At 34.9% G+C, this 17,360-nt stretch overlaps 1 protein-coding gene across 1 annotated transcript; it reads right to left on the bottom strand.

Moving 5' to 3' along the window:
- Positions 1 to 347: 347 nt before the first annotated feature.
- On the bottom strand, positions 348 to 16,372 carry LOC129276318 (echinoidin-like). The gene is made up of 3 exons (XM_054912706.2): positions 16,284 to 16,372; positions 6,470 to 6,665; positions 348 to 2,471 (listed from the first exon to the last, which is right to left on the bottom strand). Exons 1-3 carry the CDS (start codon positions 16,370 to 16,372, stop codon positions 2,238 to 2,240), a joined length of 519 nt encoding a protein of 172 aa, XP_054768681.2. The 3' UTR covers positions 348 to 2,237.
- Positions 16,373 to 17,360: the final 988 nt, after the last annotated feature.

Genomic DNA, 17,360 nt, shown 5'->3' with positions numbered 1-17,360 from the left:
ATTCCAGCGGAGACATGAGCATATGACAAAAATTATGATTTCATGTAGTAACGTTTTATAAAATAGAAAGTGTGGAAATGACATCGCCAGCACACCTATTGCATATTCATGACAGAATGCATATACATGTAACCGTTTTAATGAAATATTGCTTAAAATTGTAAATTCAATAACTTTGTTATTTGTTATCAGATTTTAATGGAATTTTCACCCGCTTGCTCTCTGAAATAGATGTTAGATATGATAACATCAGCCCAGAGTACCCCATTAAACTCCAATTGGATTCTCCAATTATTACAACCACACAATACTGAAAACAAAGGACAGAAAAAATATCACACATCTAGTACACTTGAAATTTGCATCGATATTTTACAAGATATTCATATTATGCTACAAGCATTCCTTTTTACATAAATGTACATTTTTTTGTAAAGAAAAAGGGTACCTTGTTATGCAGGTGACATACCGTACATTCATATTTTTGCATTAAAAAAAATAAGATATCCATATTATGCTTCGAGCATTCATTTTTTTGGAAACGTAATATATGTCAATTTTTTTTTAAAGAAGACGGGTGAATTTTATGCTCCGGGGTAATACACAATATACTCAAATATGCATCTATATTTTACAAGATATATTATGCTACAAACATGACCAACTTTTTTTTTCTATCCATAAACTTTTTTTTTTTGTAAAGAAAGGGAATTTGCTAATCGGCATGAATCATTCGTAATATGAAAACAAATTGGGACACAATTTATACAAACAGCGATATGCTAATTATATATATGATGACATTTCTGCATTCTACTTCGTTAGTTTTTAGGAGAGTAAGTGAAACTAAAATGGAAACCAAATAAATAATTTGTGTATCGTGGTACATTTATTGTGTTATTTAATGCCCTGATGATAACGAATACTTGAACTTGTATTGCACACTTTATTGCACACTGAATTATATTAAAGATTATATATTGCACCAATTCTTCAACGACCTTAGGTACCAGACTCTACCTGAACAAATATTTTCGCCACCGTTTCAGAATATATATCTTGTCCATTTACTACATATTCAAGTACTAGATTATTTAACTAATTTGTTTATTTGAAACATGTTAACAAAACTATTGTAAAAAATAATCGGAATCAAATATTATGATACGCCTGACGAAAAGTGAAATTCATTAAAGGAAATAAACATCATTATCACGACCTAGATTTATTCCAATTTCAATTCAGTACCAAGCGGAAACAAGTGATGGGGGAGGGGTGTCAGTTTTAAACACAAAATAAGTTACATAACGGTTTTACGGTCAATAATTTGACTTCATAATTGAAAGGTCAGGTTCATCCCAGAAAATTGTTTATTTCGATCAATCCAGACAAATCGAAGAGGCATAATGCTGAAAATTCCATCAAAATCGGATGTGAAATAAATTAATGACAGTTCAGATATATGAATATTTTTTCACAGAACATTTATATGCACAACTCAGTAACATGCAAATGAGAGAGTCGATGATGTCCGTCAATAATTAAGCGAAACTTTAAAATGTCGTAACTTCTTATCTTACATCCGATTTTGATGAAAATGTCAGTATAAGCTTGTTGGATTTTGCTTTTTATTCTTTATTCATTAACTTATTTTTGGATTGAACTTGTCCTGTACGCGTGGGCTTTCCAAAGAGAACCGAGTTGTTCTTTCCACAAAACCAATTTTGGCTGATCATTCTGAATGATCATGTCATAGAAATCATTTAAAAGACGAAAAGCATTCAGCATCTCCGCATGCGCAGAAGAGATATTCGATTACATTTTTGACAGCTCTCCAAGCTACCGTCTCCAAAACAGGTACCGTTGCTGATCGTGAGCTCCCTAATGGAACGGACTATGTATTCATAGTATACGGAGTTTTCGCAATCACGACGGGACGGATTCTACAACATAGAACGTCTACTGTCAAAAGCCCATCATGACAAAGCAGTCTGTCGAAAATCGGTGAATCGAAACAGTTTTGTCCTGGACTCTGGACGAACGAGATACTGCAATTTTTCGTCAGCTCCGAAATTTAGGACGATCAGCTTTCCCCGTTCACCAATTTTCGACAAAGACCTCTAAGCTGTTCATTGCGATTTGGCGGACAAATTCAAAAAGATGTTCTACCGTTGTAGAATCCGTCCCCGTCGCGATTGTGAAAACTCGCTAAAGTCTTCTTTAGGTCGGAACTACTTTTATCGAGCCATTTTACAGATGAAATGGACAATGTAGTCCCCGTGCGCGTCCGTCATATCGAACCATTTCCCTTCGTGGTTGATCTCGACGCTCATCTGCGCGAAGTCCTCGTTGCCACCGTTGTTGTTGGGTTCGCCGGCTCTCCAGTTGGCGAAGTCAAGACTTGATCCATCCGACCACGTCCAGAATCCTTCCTGCTTTTTGTCACTCAAACCGAGCCATAGACGCTCATCCTGTGACGGAAAAGATAAAAGGAAAATCGATATTGTAATTAAAGGTGACAAGGGACGTCCTATAATTAGAGTTCAAGTAGGTCATATTTTAGGTGGAGACCGAATACCTTTCTGTTAATATTCTTGTTCATTTTAACATGCTTAATACACCAACGTCATTTTTGTCTCACCTGCATAGCAGAGTGAGACTACAGTGCGTATCAAAAAAAGTTTACACTTAGGAAAAATCCTGTAAAATTATACATTTGTAATATCCTGAAGATTTTTCCACATTTTATCATTGGAACAGATCCATTTAAGCATATGACGATATAACTGTCGAAAAATATTTCCGCTTGAGTGAGCACCACTTACTTTTGAAAAGTAGGTGAAAAATAATTTGCGCAGAACTTTGAAATAGTTATGCGAATAAAAGCAGACCTTAATCATGAAGAACATGTGGAATTATCTAGTAAAATTGATTTGAAGATATCTTATACCCCTTTTAACTTGTTTCCTTGCCCAAAACACTTCGAAGAGTGCATTGCAACCCACTTTAAATGATAAAAACTTAGTGAAAAAATGCTGCATGGAGATGTCTAACATAAACTTTTTTCAGATTCAGTTATGTCTTCAGATCCAGCTGGCACAAAAAGGGTAAAGGTTGCGCCTATTAAGTGTTGAAATTTCAATTTGGGTGGCAAAATTGTTACAAAATACTTGAATGTATCCGTTTTATTTCAATTGACTAAAAGTGCAAGGGAAATGTATGAGAAATGTTCGGCAGGGTAAGTTTGATTTTGCCCTTTCCCTTTGACACAGCGTGAAAATGAGCATTTCTGCGCCAACAGATTTCTGCGAGCTTTACAAAAATGGACAGTGCTCACTCAAGTGTAACATTCTGTCAAAACTTTTACTTTCATTGGATAGATGAGACCCAAACCCAAGATTATATGTGAAAAAATTACCCACATGTTGTATATTTTTAAATTCCCAGGGCTTTTTCAAAGTGTAAACTTTTTTTTTGATACGCACTGTATAGGCGCCGCTTTTCCGACGGCGGCGGCGTCAACACCAAATCTTAATCTAAGGTTAAGTTTTTGAAATGACGGCATAACTTAAAAAGTATATGGACCTAGTTCATGAAACTTGGCCATAGGATTAATCAAGTATTACTGAACATCCTGCCTGAGTTTCAGGTCACATGACCAAGGTCAAAGGTCATTTAGGGTCAATGAACTTTGACCATGTTGGGGGAATCAACATCAAAATCTTAACCTAAGGTTAAGTTTTTGAAATGTCATCATAACTTAGGAAATATATAGACCTGGTTCATGAAACTTGGACATAAGGTTAATCAAGTATTACTGAACATACTGCTTGAGTTTCACGTCACATGACCAAGGTCAAAGGTCATTTAGGGTCAATGAACTTTGGCCAAATTGGGGGTATCTGTTAAATTACCATCATAGCTTTGAAAGTTTATGGATCTGATTCATGAAGCTTGGACATGAGAGTAATCAAGTATCGCTGAACATCCTGTGCAAGTTTCAGGTCACATGATTAAGGTCAAAGGTCAATGAACTTTGGCCAATTTGGGGGTATTTGTTGAATTACCATCATAACTTTGAAAGTTTATTGGTCTAGTTCATAAAACTTGGACATAAGAGTAATCAAGTATCACTGAACATCCTGTGCGCATTTCAGATCACATGACCAAGGTCAAAAGTCAATGAACTTTGGCCATAATGGGGGTATCTGTTGAATTACCATCATAACTTTAAAAGTTTATGGATCTGATTCATGACACTTGGACATAAGAGTAATCAAGTAACACTGAACATCCTGTGCAAGTTTCGCGTCACATGATCACGGTCAAAGGTCATGTAAGGTCATTGAACTTTGGCCATTTTAGAGGTAATTATTAGATTGCTGTCATTACTTTCAAATTTTATAGATATAGTGTATAAAATGTGGATATAGGGGTAATCAAGTTTCACTGGCAAGTTCTAGGTCACATGATCAAGGTCAAATGTATGAACGTAGTATTGTTTCATTATTATGAATGGTGTTTTTTGTGAATAATTATTTGATAGTAGTTTTCAAAGTCAGCACTGCTGCTATATTGAATCGCGTGATGCAGGTGAGACCGCCAGAGGCATTCCACTTGTTAAAATATATTTACTATAAAGGATCCTACATAACACAATTTGTATTGCATGTGCGGCGATACATGGAGTGGAGGCAGGGGCGGACGACCGCCCATATAATTCTAATTAAAATGTAAAAAAAATAAAATAAAAGGAAGGTAAAGAGAGGGAGGATAGAGAAAAGAAAGAAGAGTATACAAAGACTTGAAATGGAGTGGGGGCAGGGGCGGGCGACCAGCGATATGTTTTTTAATTGGTAAAACAGGAGGAAACAGAGGGGGAGGGAGAAAGAGAAGAAAGAAGGAAGAGGAGTATACAAAAACATGAAATGAGAGGTTTAGGTCATGCATAGAGATATATTACTAGTTTATTAGTATATATTTCTATGGGGTCATGTTACTTTGTAACACCTCTCTAATTTAATTGAGAACAAAAGACCATCACTCCTTTCCATATCAAAATATTCTGATGACGCCGTGTTGAAATGTTATTTTTATTTTCATCAGCATATTGGCCACTTGCTCCCACCTGCTAAATCAATAGATACCCTTCACTGATATCATTATCATGGGCATATTCATTCATAAAAAACGACAAAATGTTTTTTTATAGTGATTCCATGATGTTAAAACAAGATAAAGCAGTACATTATGATATATTCTGGGTACAAGTTAATTTAAATCAGAAATAAAATAACAAAACAATACACGAAAAAACGATATGAAAAATATACAATGAATTAAAAGAAGAACAGAATAGAATAAAGAATGCAAATGAAAATGAAATAAAATGAACAAAAGAATATTAAATCGGAATAATATCCATTGAACGTCAATGCGCTCCATTGTAACAACGTCACGTTTAAAGGTCAAGTCCAATATTGATTTTAATAGAAAGAAAAATCAAACTAGCACAACGCTGAAATTTTCATCAAAATCGGATGTAAAATAAGAAAGTTATGACATTTTAAAGTTTCGCTTATTTTTCACAAAACAGTGATATGCATGCACAACTCAGTGACACGCAAATGAGACAGTCAATGATGTCCCCCACTCACTATTTCTTTTGCTTTTTATTGTTTGAATTATACAATATTTCATTTTTTTTTTTACAGATTTGACAATAAGTACCAATTTGACTGAACCATATAGTATTAAACAATGCTAATTCCACATGTTCAGGGAGGAATTAATCATTGTTTCACTTCATAATGAGGAGAAAATTAAAATATTTCATATTATTTTCATGTAATAAAATACAAAAGAAATAGTGAGTGGATGACGTCACCAGTCTCCTCATTTGCATACCGACCAGGATGTGCATATTACTGTTTTGTGAAATTCAGTGAAACTTAAAAATGTCATAACTTTCATATTTTACATCCGATTTTGATGAAATTTTCAATGTTGTGTATGTTGCATGTTTTCTCTTTTTATTCAAATCAACTTCTTGTCCTTGAACGTCATTTGATTACTTTACTACTTTGTATTCAAATTGCAATTGTTATTTTTTCTCAAGAATGTGGGAATCACCTTTTAAATGAATCTATTGGGAAAATCCCTACAAACTTGTCTTCCAACCCAGTTAAAATAGTTTAAGGGGGAAAACACCCAAATTAAAACAAAGATTCTAGAAAACTACTAATAATATTGACATTTTGAGAATAAACCTATCCAGACCCACAATTATATGGGAAAAAATGTCGTAAAAGTGATTGTACAGTCTCACCAATCAAACCACTCTTAATCGACCGATAGCCTAATATGCCTTTCGAAATATCGTATAGCTTTGCTCGATCTGGAGACAGTTTCGTTGTTGTGACTGAGCATCAGCATGCTCGACTCATTTGGCAAATTCAATGAGACTTACCCTGATTGGGCCGATAGAGGGCGGTAGTCTATTTCTGACCGTATCGAAATATGAAAATAAGAAATCATTTTCATCCTTTGAGTGAATAGAAACAAGATGAGCCTGTCCACCGGTCTGGCCACCCATACATCCACTGGTTCCGAATGACCGACAGAAAAACTCTGCTTCAAGCCATGTCTTTACATCGTTGAAATATCTGTTTAAAAATAAGAAAGATAGCATTAACAATAAACTGCATAAATTTTTTATTACGTTGAAAGTGCTAACGTTTTGGAGTGACTACTGGCTCATTAAACCACTCGTCTCGAAAGCCGACAGAAAAAGTCTGCTTCAACTTCAAGCCATGTATTTACAAAGAGAGCAGAAACATTTCACAAAATTTTTCATTAACAGTTTCTATAATTATTGTTTGAAATAATTATGCATTAAAATGGATCCTTTGTTCCTTAGAACCAATATTATATTGACCAATACAAAACAAACATGGGACACTTAGAATATCAAAATGCTTGCTACGATGATATTTACACTTTTCCCCTCCATCTTTTGTTCGGGGAGAAATGGAAATCGGAAGTGTGCAGATACAGATGGAATAATATTTTTAGCCAATATTTCATTTGATTAAAGTTTACCAATATAAATTCTTGCACATTGACTTTGGCACGAAGAGGTTAAAAACAGTGGCCCAATATCCAAAATAGGCGGCCCTGAAGTTTTGCATAAAAAATCAAGTGAACGAAGCGAGTTGTCCCCAAAGTTGACATTTTAGAATAAATAATTCTTCGTATTTTATTGTAATAGTAATTATAATTCTCAAAAGGATATAATGGGTTACTTCAATAACGACATAGCTTTCGTTGTCTTTAATCATGTTTATTTAGACCATGCATGTATAATTTTGTATTATTAAGGGATCTCCTTGTTAGCTGTTAGGTGGTAATGAATAGTTACTGGCGTGTTAGGTTCCGCCCTTTTCCGGCGATTTCTTAGGATACACCTTCATATTATAACATGCAGGTTTATAATCATGTTGAACGGTAACGTAATGGAGCTTTTGAAAGTGTGTGTATGTGGGGGGGGGGGGGGGGTGGGGCTGAGCCGAAAGTGGGGGCTGATAGACAAATCACAGTCAGATATGGTCACATTTGCATGTTTGTATACTTTTCTTGAGAAGTGTGTATGTGTGTGTGTGTGTAAGCTCTTGTGTGAAGGAATAGTTACCCTAAAATGTTGATATATTTAGACCGCCACACTTTAAGCGGTCACGAGGGGTTAGCAGTGACGCATTCTAATCCGTCTAGTGGTCTCCCTCTCTTTCCCCTTTCCCCTCATTCTCATCATGTCAAAGTTATGGATCCAGTCACACCAACGAAACCGATTCCAAACCGACCAATGATATGTCATTGGAAAAAACGTAAAAGGTTTGATCGGTCTGGCGTCGGATTTGCTTGGTGTGACGGTAGCAGAAGAAAGCACTTCTACTGCATGCAAAAAAGAAGATGACCGCTTTGACTTCGTTGAGTGGGTTGGTCATAGCTCCAAAATAGATTAGTTTCGATGTGAGCATGGTGACCGAACTTAAATGTTTGTATTTAGTTTAGACGATCTCGCATTGGCCTGCACGCTATAGAGTTTTTTTTTAAATAAACATAATTAAGTATTTATAAAAAAATAAGAGAAATACAAACATATCCACAGTAATACATAAAGCAACAGTGCATATAGTATAGACTGGAAATGATCAAAAATCAAACCTCCATGAGCAGAACGTTTACCTTTCTTTAAATTTGATTGATTACAGTTCTAAATATGCACTTATTTCATAGATCAAATAGTTCTAAAATGCCCAATATTCAGTATCATTTGTAAATGATTATGAATCATTGTTTTACATTCAAACAGAAACATTATGCATCTTTTCACCTTTAGTCGGTTTAGCTTTAGATGAAACAAACAACATGAACAGTAGATGTATATACGCTTATCATAACTATGTGAATTTAGCGATTCAATATTCTTGAAAAGTTTTATTCATGACTGAGTCCCTTGTTATCTCTCTATGACAAATGGATGTAGAAAGTTCACACAAAATTATTTGAAAGGGGTACTCGAGGTTGAAGATTACATAATATAAAAAAGGGTAAAATTGTACAAAGAAAACACTGAAAATTTCAGCGAAATTTGATAAGGAATAACAAAATTATGTCATTTTAAATGTTCAAAGTTTATTCTGGTAAAACAGTTATGCATGTCTTCCTCACGTTCATGAAAATCTGCAATGAGGGGGCAGATAATTTCATCTCCCCACTTACTTTTTATTTTTTTATTAAAAAAGACAAGATTGAGTAATGGTTTGATATATGCAGTAAGATAATCATTATTACAACATGCAAAAAGTTTTTTTTTAAATATTGTTAGAATTCAATATTTAATAACTTCATGGAATTTCAGAGATGGTGATGCAGGATGGTACTTGTAGTGATTTAAGATTTCTATTTATATCTAAGTAGCTGTTTGTAATGTACGTGTATAAAATATTTGTATCTAAAGGAACTGTTGCTGCGCTAGTGCCATGAGCGTCTCTGGACGGTGTGCGCGCTCAATAAGATATCACTATTGTTATTATTATTATTATTATTATTACTTTTCTCGGCATTTTGCTCATTTCATTTTCCTCTATTAATATAGATGACTTTATTTTCAAAGTGTGGTATCCCTCTAAGGCAAATTATGCAATTAAATTTCCCTGGAGGTCATGCTCATAATATACCATACAGTAATGCGTGTGTGTGTGTCTGTGTGTGCGTGAGAGCGTCGGTGTTCGTGTGTGGGGCGTCATCAGAGCCGGGGCGGATTTAGGATAAATCTCCATCGTGGCTTTAAAAAAATAAGAAGCAGAACACTTTTTTACTTCCCTTTCTCGACTTCTAGCTTCTGGTACACGGAAGAGCACATTTCCACTCATAAGTCATCTATAATTTATTTATTGTCATGCTGTGAACGGTTTTATTAATAAAGGAAGTGCGGAGATCGAGAGGCCAATCTATAAACGTTCAGAGAGGGTATAGCTATACAGTAAATGAACAAATATTTACCGATGATGATAATGATTTCATAGCAATGATAATAATGATGATAATAATATTAATGATTGAAATAATGAAAACAAGGATAATACTTATGATGATATTACAAATATTGATAATGATAATAATGATAATATTGATAATAATTAAATAATAGGAATGATGAGTAGTAGTAGAAGGGAAGGAGGCATGAGAACATTTTTTTTCTGTCCAATATTAATTCGTACTACTGTACTACAGTACATTAAAATTGTATTTTTGTGATACAATATTGTAACAGTATTGCAGCACAAAATTTTTAACGTAATTGTGGAAGGGAACATTTAAATCTAGATCAGCACTACACCTAATGAATTGTTACAGACTTGAAGGTATCTGGTTGTGTGTTTGGGACAGAGCAAATAGTGTAGTGGGGTATTAATCACAATGCATCCTCTCAAAACGCATACATCTCAGAAATCATCATGTATTTTTCCACAAATAGAAAGGAATTAGCTACAAAATCTTGGAGCAACCGCAAGCAATTAGTAACGCATTTATATATATTGTCTATCATCATTTCCTCAGGGTTTTCTCAGATATTAGTCAGACACGAACAGTCTGTTACATTTACATCTGTGGTGCACTCTTTTTATGTACCAATTGTTCCTTTCAACACGTTCAACTGCACTCCATTTTCATTAATGCCCTCAACTAAATGAAATGAATAATCATATTGACTGGATATTGTATGTGATAGTTGATATTATTATACCGAGGCACCCATGAGTGAAAATAATGCTTACACTTTTCATCCACATTTTAAGTGATTGTAAGTTAAATGGATGTGAGAAATAGAGATCAAATTAGAGAGCGAGAGAAAGTACAATTACTGGTAAACGAGAAGAAATTTGTTTGGATTTCCCCCGTCTTTTCTAGCTTTAATGAATTAAATTCAGCACGAAAAAAATCTATAGACTTTATAAAGTCATTTCTTGAAAAGTTGCACATTTCGGTAAATCACCAAAATGTGCAATTTTACTTTTTTTTCAAAAGCGTTATTATTATTTCTTCTAATAATTCTTTTGAGCTTTGTCTATGCTATATCACTGTTAGAAATCCTGACAACCCAAAACGCTGTACACTACATACATTATCCAATAAAAAAAAACCGATTTAAGTTTATATTCTTTTTCGGCTACACGTAGTACATCACTCCTAACTGGGTAACGTTCCCCGTAACTTGCCCATACATCACTCAACTCCCTTCATTAGCTCTCTGCATAAGCCTTCTGTACTCCTAATTATAATCACTGATTATCCTTGCCGCTCAAAACTGAAATGCTTATCTGTAACAACCCAGGACTAATTGAATCCCTTGTGGTGTCACTTTTCTGGATTTAAGTCGACGCTTTGAGCTTGACTGGGATGTAGATTGTACTATCTGACCGCCTGTTAATGGCAAGATAACGAATAAATTAACAATTAGAAGTACATATTATGCTACATACTATATAACACAGCTAAGTGGTTATGCTAACAAACATTCAACACTCTGAATTAAAGCTGGCAAATGAAAATTAATTCTTGTTATCACAAAATTACAAAAATATTGTACTGGAAATTCGCTAACACTGAATCATCGCGTCTTCGACGGGATACACGAAAATTCGTTTGTTTCAGAATGTCTTTAAAATTCCTTTTAATTTTGTTTAAGTAACCACTCTGTTGAAATGAAAAAATACAAAATGAGAGTGTAGGTTTTTAGATAAACACATGCAGACCGGCAACCCTTGGCTAAACGCCCTTAACATTAACAACCGATGCTACGTCAGTGCACATTTATTAAACTCTTCCCCAACACCCCTAAACCTTATTTTCCTCTAGCAATTTCCTATTTTTCTTTGGTTAATACCCCAGAGACTAGGATTCAAACTTTTGACTTTTGTGGTTTGTCTCATCAATTTATTTTATTCACCATGTACGGTCAAAGTCTTGAAGATACACCATGCAGTGACTCTTATTTCTTTGCCCATCATCTCATTTTATCTATCTATCTATCTATTCATTCATTCATTCATTCATTCATTCATTCATTCATTTATTCATTCATTCATTCATTCATTTTTTAGTCAAATTTGTATTCATTAACTTTCACAGAAAAAAAAATCACAGCTTATATTCAATAGCGTAACTTAAAATAAACAAAGTGTACATAACATACATACATTCATTCATTCAATGAAAAAAAAACTATCGGTAACCACAAAAACTCATTTTTTTAATCCTTCCGTTTGTTCAGTCATTAATCATGATATATTCATGGCCTACTGATTGACTGATTCTCTCATTGATTCTAATTTGCTCTCGGTTCCATGACATTATTTTGCTCCGACGACAATTTTATTGCTCTGCTCTAAATTCTACACACTAATCGAATGACTAACTTCAACCCTAGGTTTAACGCTATACCCTACCCTAAACCTAATACTGAACCTTACATAGAACCCTATTGCAACCGGGCAACCCTAACCCTAATCCTACATCTTAGACGAAATTAAGCCCGGAGCAATTGTCACAGAAGCAAATGTCGTGTCACCTCGCTCTCAGCCAATCAGATGCTAGGATTTACAGTAGATTATAACATCTGCCCTTGAAAATCACTGACAAAAATAAAAATAGTCCCCTGATCGAATTTGGATGAGAGGGGTTTTATAAACTAACAGAAAAGACATCTTAAGTTTCTTTTCTTAAAAAGTTGTGTCACCGTCGCTATTGACTTTCTGCCAAGTTTACGGTTGTTATACACGTGTGATATGGCGAAGACAGATACCTCGCCTCGCCTTAACCGCTATTTTCCTTTCTGATACCCTGGAATCGGGGGCGGCGCCCCAGGGAAAGGGGAGGGGCATAAGAGAAACTTATACCCCTATGATTGTACAATTATCAGAAAAAAGGAGAAAATAAAAAAATGAAAACGAAGATGAGGTGAATTGCTATGTAACCACGGTTACTATCGTATCCTCAGTTATTTATTTATAAAATGATACAAATTCACTATTCGACCTCCCCTCTTGTCAAAATACTCCGACGCCGCCCCTCACTGGCATAAAAGAGAAACAGGCAGACCTGTTTTATCATAGGAATTAGATTAACATTACCGTACCCTCGATGTAAAAGGGGTTAAAAGAAGAAGACAAGATGTCACCTGTAATCATGATGGATTTGTTCAACTACAACCACCCATGTGCGCGTCATCTTAAAGGTAAAATCTGGTATTTCGTTGATTACAAGAATATACATCTCGTTTAAAAGTAAATAAAATGTTTCAATTCAGAAAATGTGTCTCCATGGGGATTCAAAAGAAACTGTTTGACCAAATAACTTACTGATAATATGGAGACTCTGTTTCAGAATAAAGTACGCATAACAGTTACCTTATAATTATCATGATGATGTATAATTTTTGAAAAAAGGGGTACTGTCGTTATAGAAACTATCTTTCCAGAAATAAACAGAATCAAGCGCAGGGGTGAATCCAAGATTTAACAGGGGTAGGGTTAAAGCTGACCAAAAAAGAGTTATTACTTCATTTACACCTTCCACCTTGAAGCCAGGCGGGAGGATTACACTTTAATTAGACATTTTTAGAAATATCCCCCCCCCCAAAAAAAAAAATCCACATTTGTGTCCATCGGGAAAGGGTTAGGGTGGGGCTAGATCTACCTCAATTAAACAACGCATGCATCTAAAACCATGGCCCTGGGAAGCGGGGGTGCTAAAACACCCCCTAGATATAGCTGGGGTGGGGTGCTGCGTGTATAATTTACCATAGGTAGCACCCCTGGAAATCTGTAGGTATGCTCAATAACAGAAATGTAATAAAATATTAGCTTAAATTTGTAGCGAAATCCTTTTGCTTGCAAAATTTAAAACAGCACCCCTGTTAGAAATTTGTTTCCACGGCCCTGACTGAAACGGACCATTGACAATCACTCAATAATAGCAGATGACGGAAATTTAAAGTTTTATTTTCAGTAACAATTTATATTTTCATTTTCTATTAGTTAAATAATGGACTTAGTGCAGAGTGAACAATTTAGGATTATCATTTAAAAAGAAACTCATGAATAACAATCAAATTAACTAATAGAGGGAACCTCGCTCACACCAAAAGCCACCTAACACAATGGTGCGATCTCCTTGTATGTCTCTCCATTGTAGCAGGGGTTCTAGTAGAGTCGTTATAACACTTTGTGAAGATTGAAGTTAAGGACTGGGGACCGTTTAATAAAGCTGCTCGTATGTTAAGAGTGACTTAAAGAACGGCTGGTGAACCTTTCTTACGCGTTGAACTGTCGCCAATGAAAAAGCATTTACCACAAGTAAGGATCACCAGTCGTTCTTAAAGTCACTCTTAACATACGAACTGCTTTATGAAATAAACCTATGTAGTTACTGCCCCCCTTCTTTCCTTGTTAGTCAAACCTATTTTGCCGTTCTTCATATATGGTCTAGATTGTCTTACTTTACTTTTAATTACATACGATTAAGATTACTACAAATTTATCCTAAGGGGCTTACAATTACAAGCTTCGCTTTTTGATAAGTCCCTCATTTTCATTTTCACATGCTAACTGTAATCTATAATTTGTCTAATCATCAAAATGTATCTTGAACAAAAATTGTATACATTTCATCTATTTCCTACGAATTTGTTAATTGATTATTGAAGTATTCTTATGACACTTATTCTATAATTTCTGAAGGTTTCCATGGCGAAGAAGAATAGTGTAGTAGGTTTCACGGTACACCATGTATTCTTTCTTGGGCATATGTTGGTCCTGAAAAGGACCACCCAATCTCGACGTTTCGACAAGTGTGTTCTTGTCGTCCTCAGGAGAATTCTCCTGAGGACGACAAGAACACACTTGTCGAAACGTCGAGATTGGGTGGTCCTTTTCAGGACCAACATATGCCCAAGAAAGAATACATGGTGTACCGTGAAACCTACTACACGACACTTATTCTGTTTTGTACATTTATACATATGTATATATATGTTTGTTATGTTTATTATCAGAAAATGGAAGTGAAATAAACTAAACTGAAACTGAAACTGAAATACTCACCTGGTCGTGAAATGGAATTATGGAAGAAATTCATAGCCAGTGAATCAAAATAGCAGGGAATATTGATTGATGCTCATAGGAATCACTATCTATATGCTGTAATATTTTAAAGTATTATTTTTTCTTATTCCCTCATAAATTTAGTCAAACAGTGAACACTATGGGATTACTATTTGGCAACACCCTCTTGAAATACAATCCAATTAACAAAAAGTGAGAGCTAATCCCTCACCAAATTCACAGGACACACTGATTTCATCGCCACGTATGTCTCGCCATTGCAACATGTGTTCTAGTGGAGTCGTGTGTTCAAACACTTTGTGAAGATTGAAGTTAAGTACTGGTCATAAAAATTGAATAATGGAGGAAATTCATAGCCAGTTAACCAAAGTAACAGGGAATGTTGTTTTAAAGGTCAAGTCCACCCCAGAAAAATGTTGATTCAAATAAATAGAGAAAAATCAAACTAGTATAACACTGAAAATTTCATCAAAATCGGATGTAAAATAAGAAAGTTATGACATTTCAAAGTTTTGCTTATTTTTCAAAGAACAGTGATATGCACAACTCAGTGACATGCAAATGAGACAGTCGATGATGTCCCTCACTCACTATTTCTTTTGTTTTTTATTGTTTTAATTTACAATATTTCATTTTTTATAGATTTGACAGTCAGGACCAACTTGACCGAACCATATAGTATTCAACAATGATGATTCCACATGTTCAGGGAGAAATTATCGTTGTTTCACCTGACAATGAGGAGAAAATTAAATAATTCCATATTTCATATAATAAAATACAAAAGAAATAGTGAGTGGATGATGTCATCAGTCACCTAATTTGCATACCAACCAGGATGTGCATACAACTGTTTTGTGAAATTAAGCGAAACTTTGAAATGTCATAACTTTCTTATTTTACATCCGATTTTGATGAAATTTTCAGTGTTATGCTCGTTGAATTTTACTCTTTTTATTCAAATCAACTTTTTGTTGGGGTGGACTTGTCCTTTAATGTACATAGGAATTACTGTGTATTATATTATAGTATTATTATTATTATAGTATTATTAAAAATAAAGTTAAGTTCTGGTCTTAAAATTGAATTATAAAATGAAGTCATCGAAAGTGAATCGAAGTAATCATGAATGTTAATTAATGCACAAATGAATTACTGTTTATATGCTGTTACACCTATCTGATACCTATCTACAAATTTACCCAAATCCGAGAGTGTTTCAATCCATGTTTGATATCAGTTATCGTATATGCTACATGAATAATATTGAAGAAGACGCGTCATCGGTGTGTCACTCTAGTAATGAGCTGCTCAGGGGGTTCAAAGACAATCTTCCAGAAGCAGAGGGCCTCATCTGCACAGCTGCCAGGAAAGGACTCATGTGCTTTCGGAAAATAAGCCTTCGTCTCTTCATCCATTTTCCTCCAGGCCACGTTTCCTAGGTTTCCCCAGGAGCTGCTGAGGGGATTTCATAAACGTGAGGCACTGAAGGTTGGTTGTATTGATCAGCAAGAAGATGCGCTTATCTACCGACAACCTAAAGGCCTACATTTCATGTTATAATTGCTTCTGGTACCATGGGTACGACTATCATACCGCAATGCTGCCGACTGGTCGACACCAGCTACGTGTATTTCCGTTTGTTCTAACCCAACATGGTCTAATCTTACTTCGTCTACAACCATTTCGTCTACTAACCATTTGGTCTAATCGCCGTTAATTTCATTCACTGGTTTGTCTAATTTCCAGTGAGGGAACATCAATTTTGTATAATATCCACTTGGTCTTATACCATTTAGTCTATATTATTTAATGAACCATTTATGAATGACATTTTAAAAAGGTATACTATTTATCCTAGGTTATGTGATTTTGTGATGTAGGTTATGTGATGTAGGTAATGTGATTTTTCTTTGTTTTTAATGATTTCACTTTTATGTCTGATGGTCAACGTCCTTGACATTATGGTAATCATAGCCTTTTTTGCAAGTAAACTGGCTCCATGGAAGACCAGCAGCAATGCATTATTGCAGCTGAATATGGACTACCAGCCGTATAATTTACTTTACTCCTTACCTTCTATTATTGTATCTTAACTTTGACCTCATCAGCTCATGTTATATGTATTTGTATGTACTTTATTTATATACGGAAATAAAACAAACAAAACAATCCTCTTTTGCGTGACTTTATTCATAAATTCTTACTAATGACAGTATATAGCTCCACCATTTTTGTAATGGGTAAAGAGACTTTATTTTGGGAAACAAAATAATATGCATGTGTTTATGCCTCGTCACAAGGGCAACCTTAGTATATTTTGATAGTCTAAAGATGACGTCATCTTTTCTCAATTAAATAATTATAGTTACACATCCTAGAGCTCTCTCTTTGATTTTCTTTTCCCACATTTTCCCCTTCATTTTTCCTCCCCCTTCTCACTATACTTAAAAAAAAAACAGGGGAGGTCACCCCTGCCCCTGTCTCGTCATCCTTATTTTCATTTCTTTATCGGCGTATAAAGCCGGAAATTGGGATTCGGTTGGTGTGACGAAGAAATCTTTTCAAATGAGTTTGAATATGATGAAACATCAAAAACTTGCAAAGTCACTGCCACGTTTGCTCATATGCAGATAGCATAATAAAGTGGAGATCGTGTACTCCTAATTGCCT

Source organism: Lytechinus pictus, chromosome 14, assembly GCF_037042905.1.
Source record: "Lytechinus pictus isolate F3 Inbred chromosome 14, Lp3.0, whole genome shotgun sequence".
NCBI lineage: Eukaryota > Metazoa > Echinodermata > Echinoidea > Temnopleuroida > Toxopneustidae > Lytechinus > Lytechinus pictus.
The sequence above is the reverse complement of the archived record's forward strand: the minus strand, read 5'-3'. Positions and strand labels throughout refer to the sequence as shown.

Bases quoted from the DNA above. Each gene is read 5' to 3' on its own strand.
- LOC129276318 (XM_054912706.2), bottom strand. From the start codon at position 16,372: ATGGTTGTAGACGAAGTAAGATTAGACCATGTTGGGTTAGAACAAACG. The intron at 6,666-16,283 runs GTATGATAGTCG...ATTTTTAAACAG, and splicing joins GACCAGTCGGCAGCATTGCG to ATATTTCAACGATGTAAAGA. The intron at 2,472-6,469 runs GTAAGTCTCATT...TTTCCGTCACAG, and splicing joins CCTCTATCGGCCCAATCAGG to GATGAGCGTCTATGGCTCGG.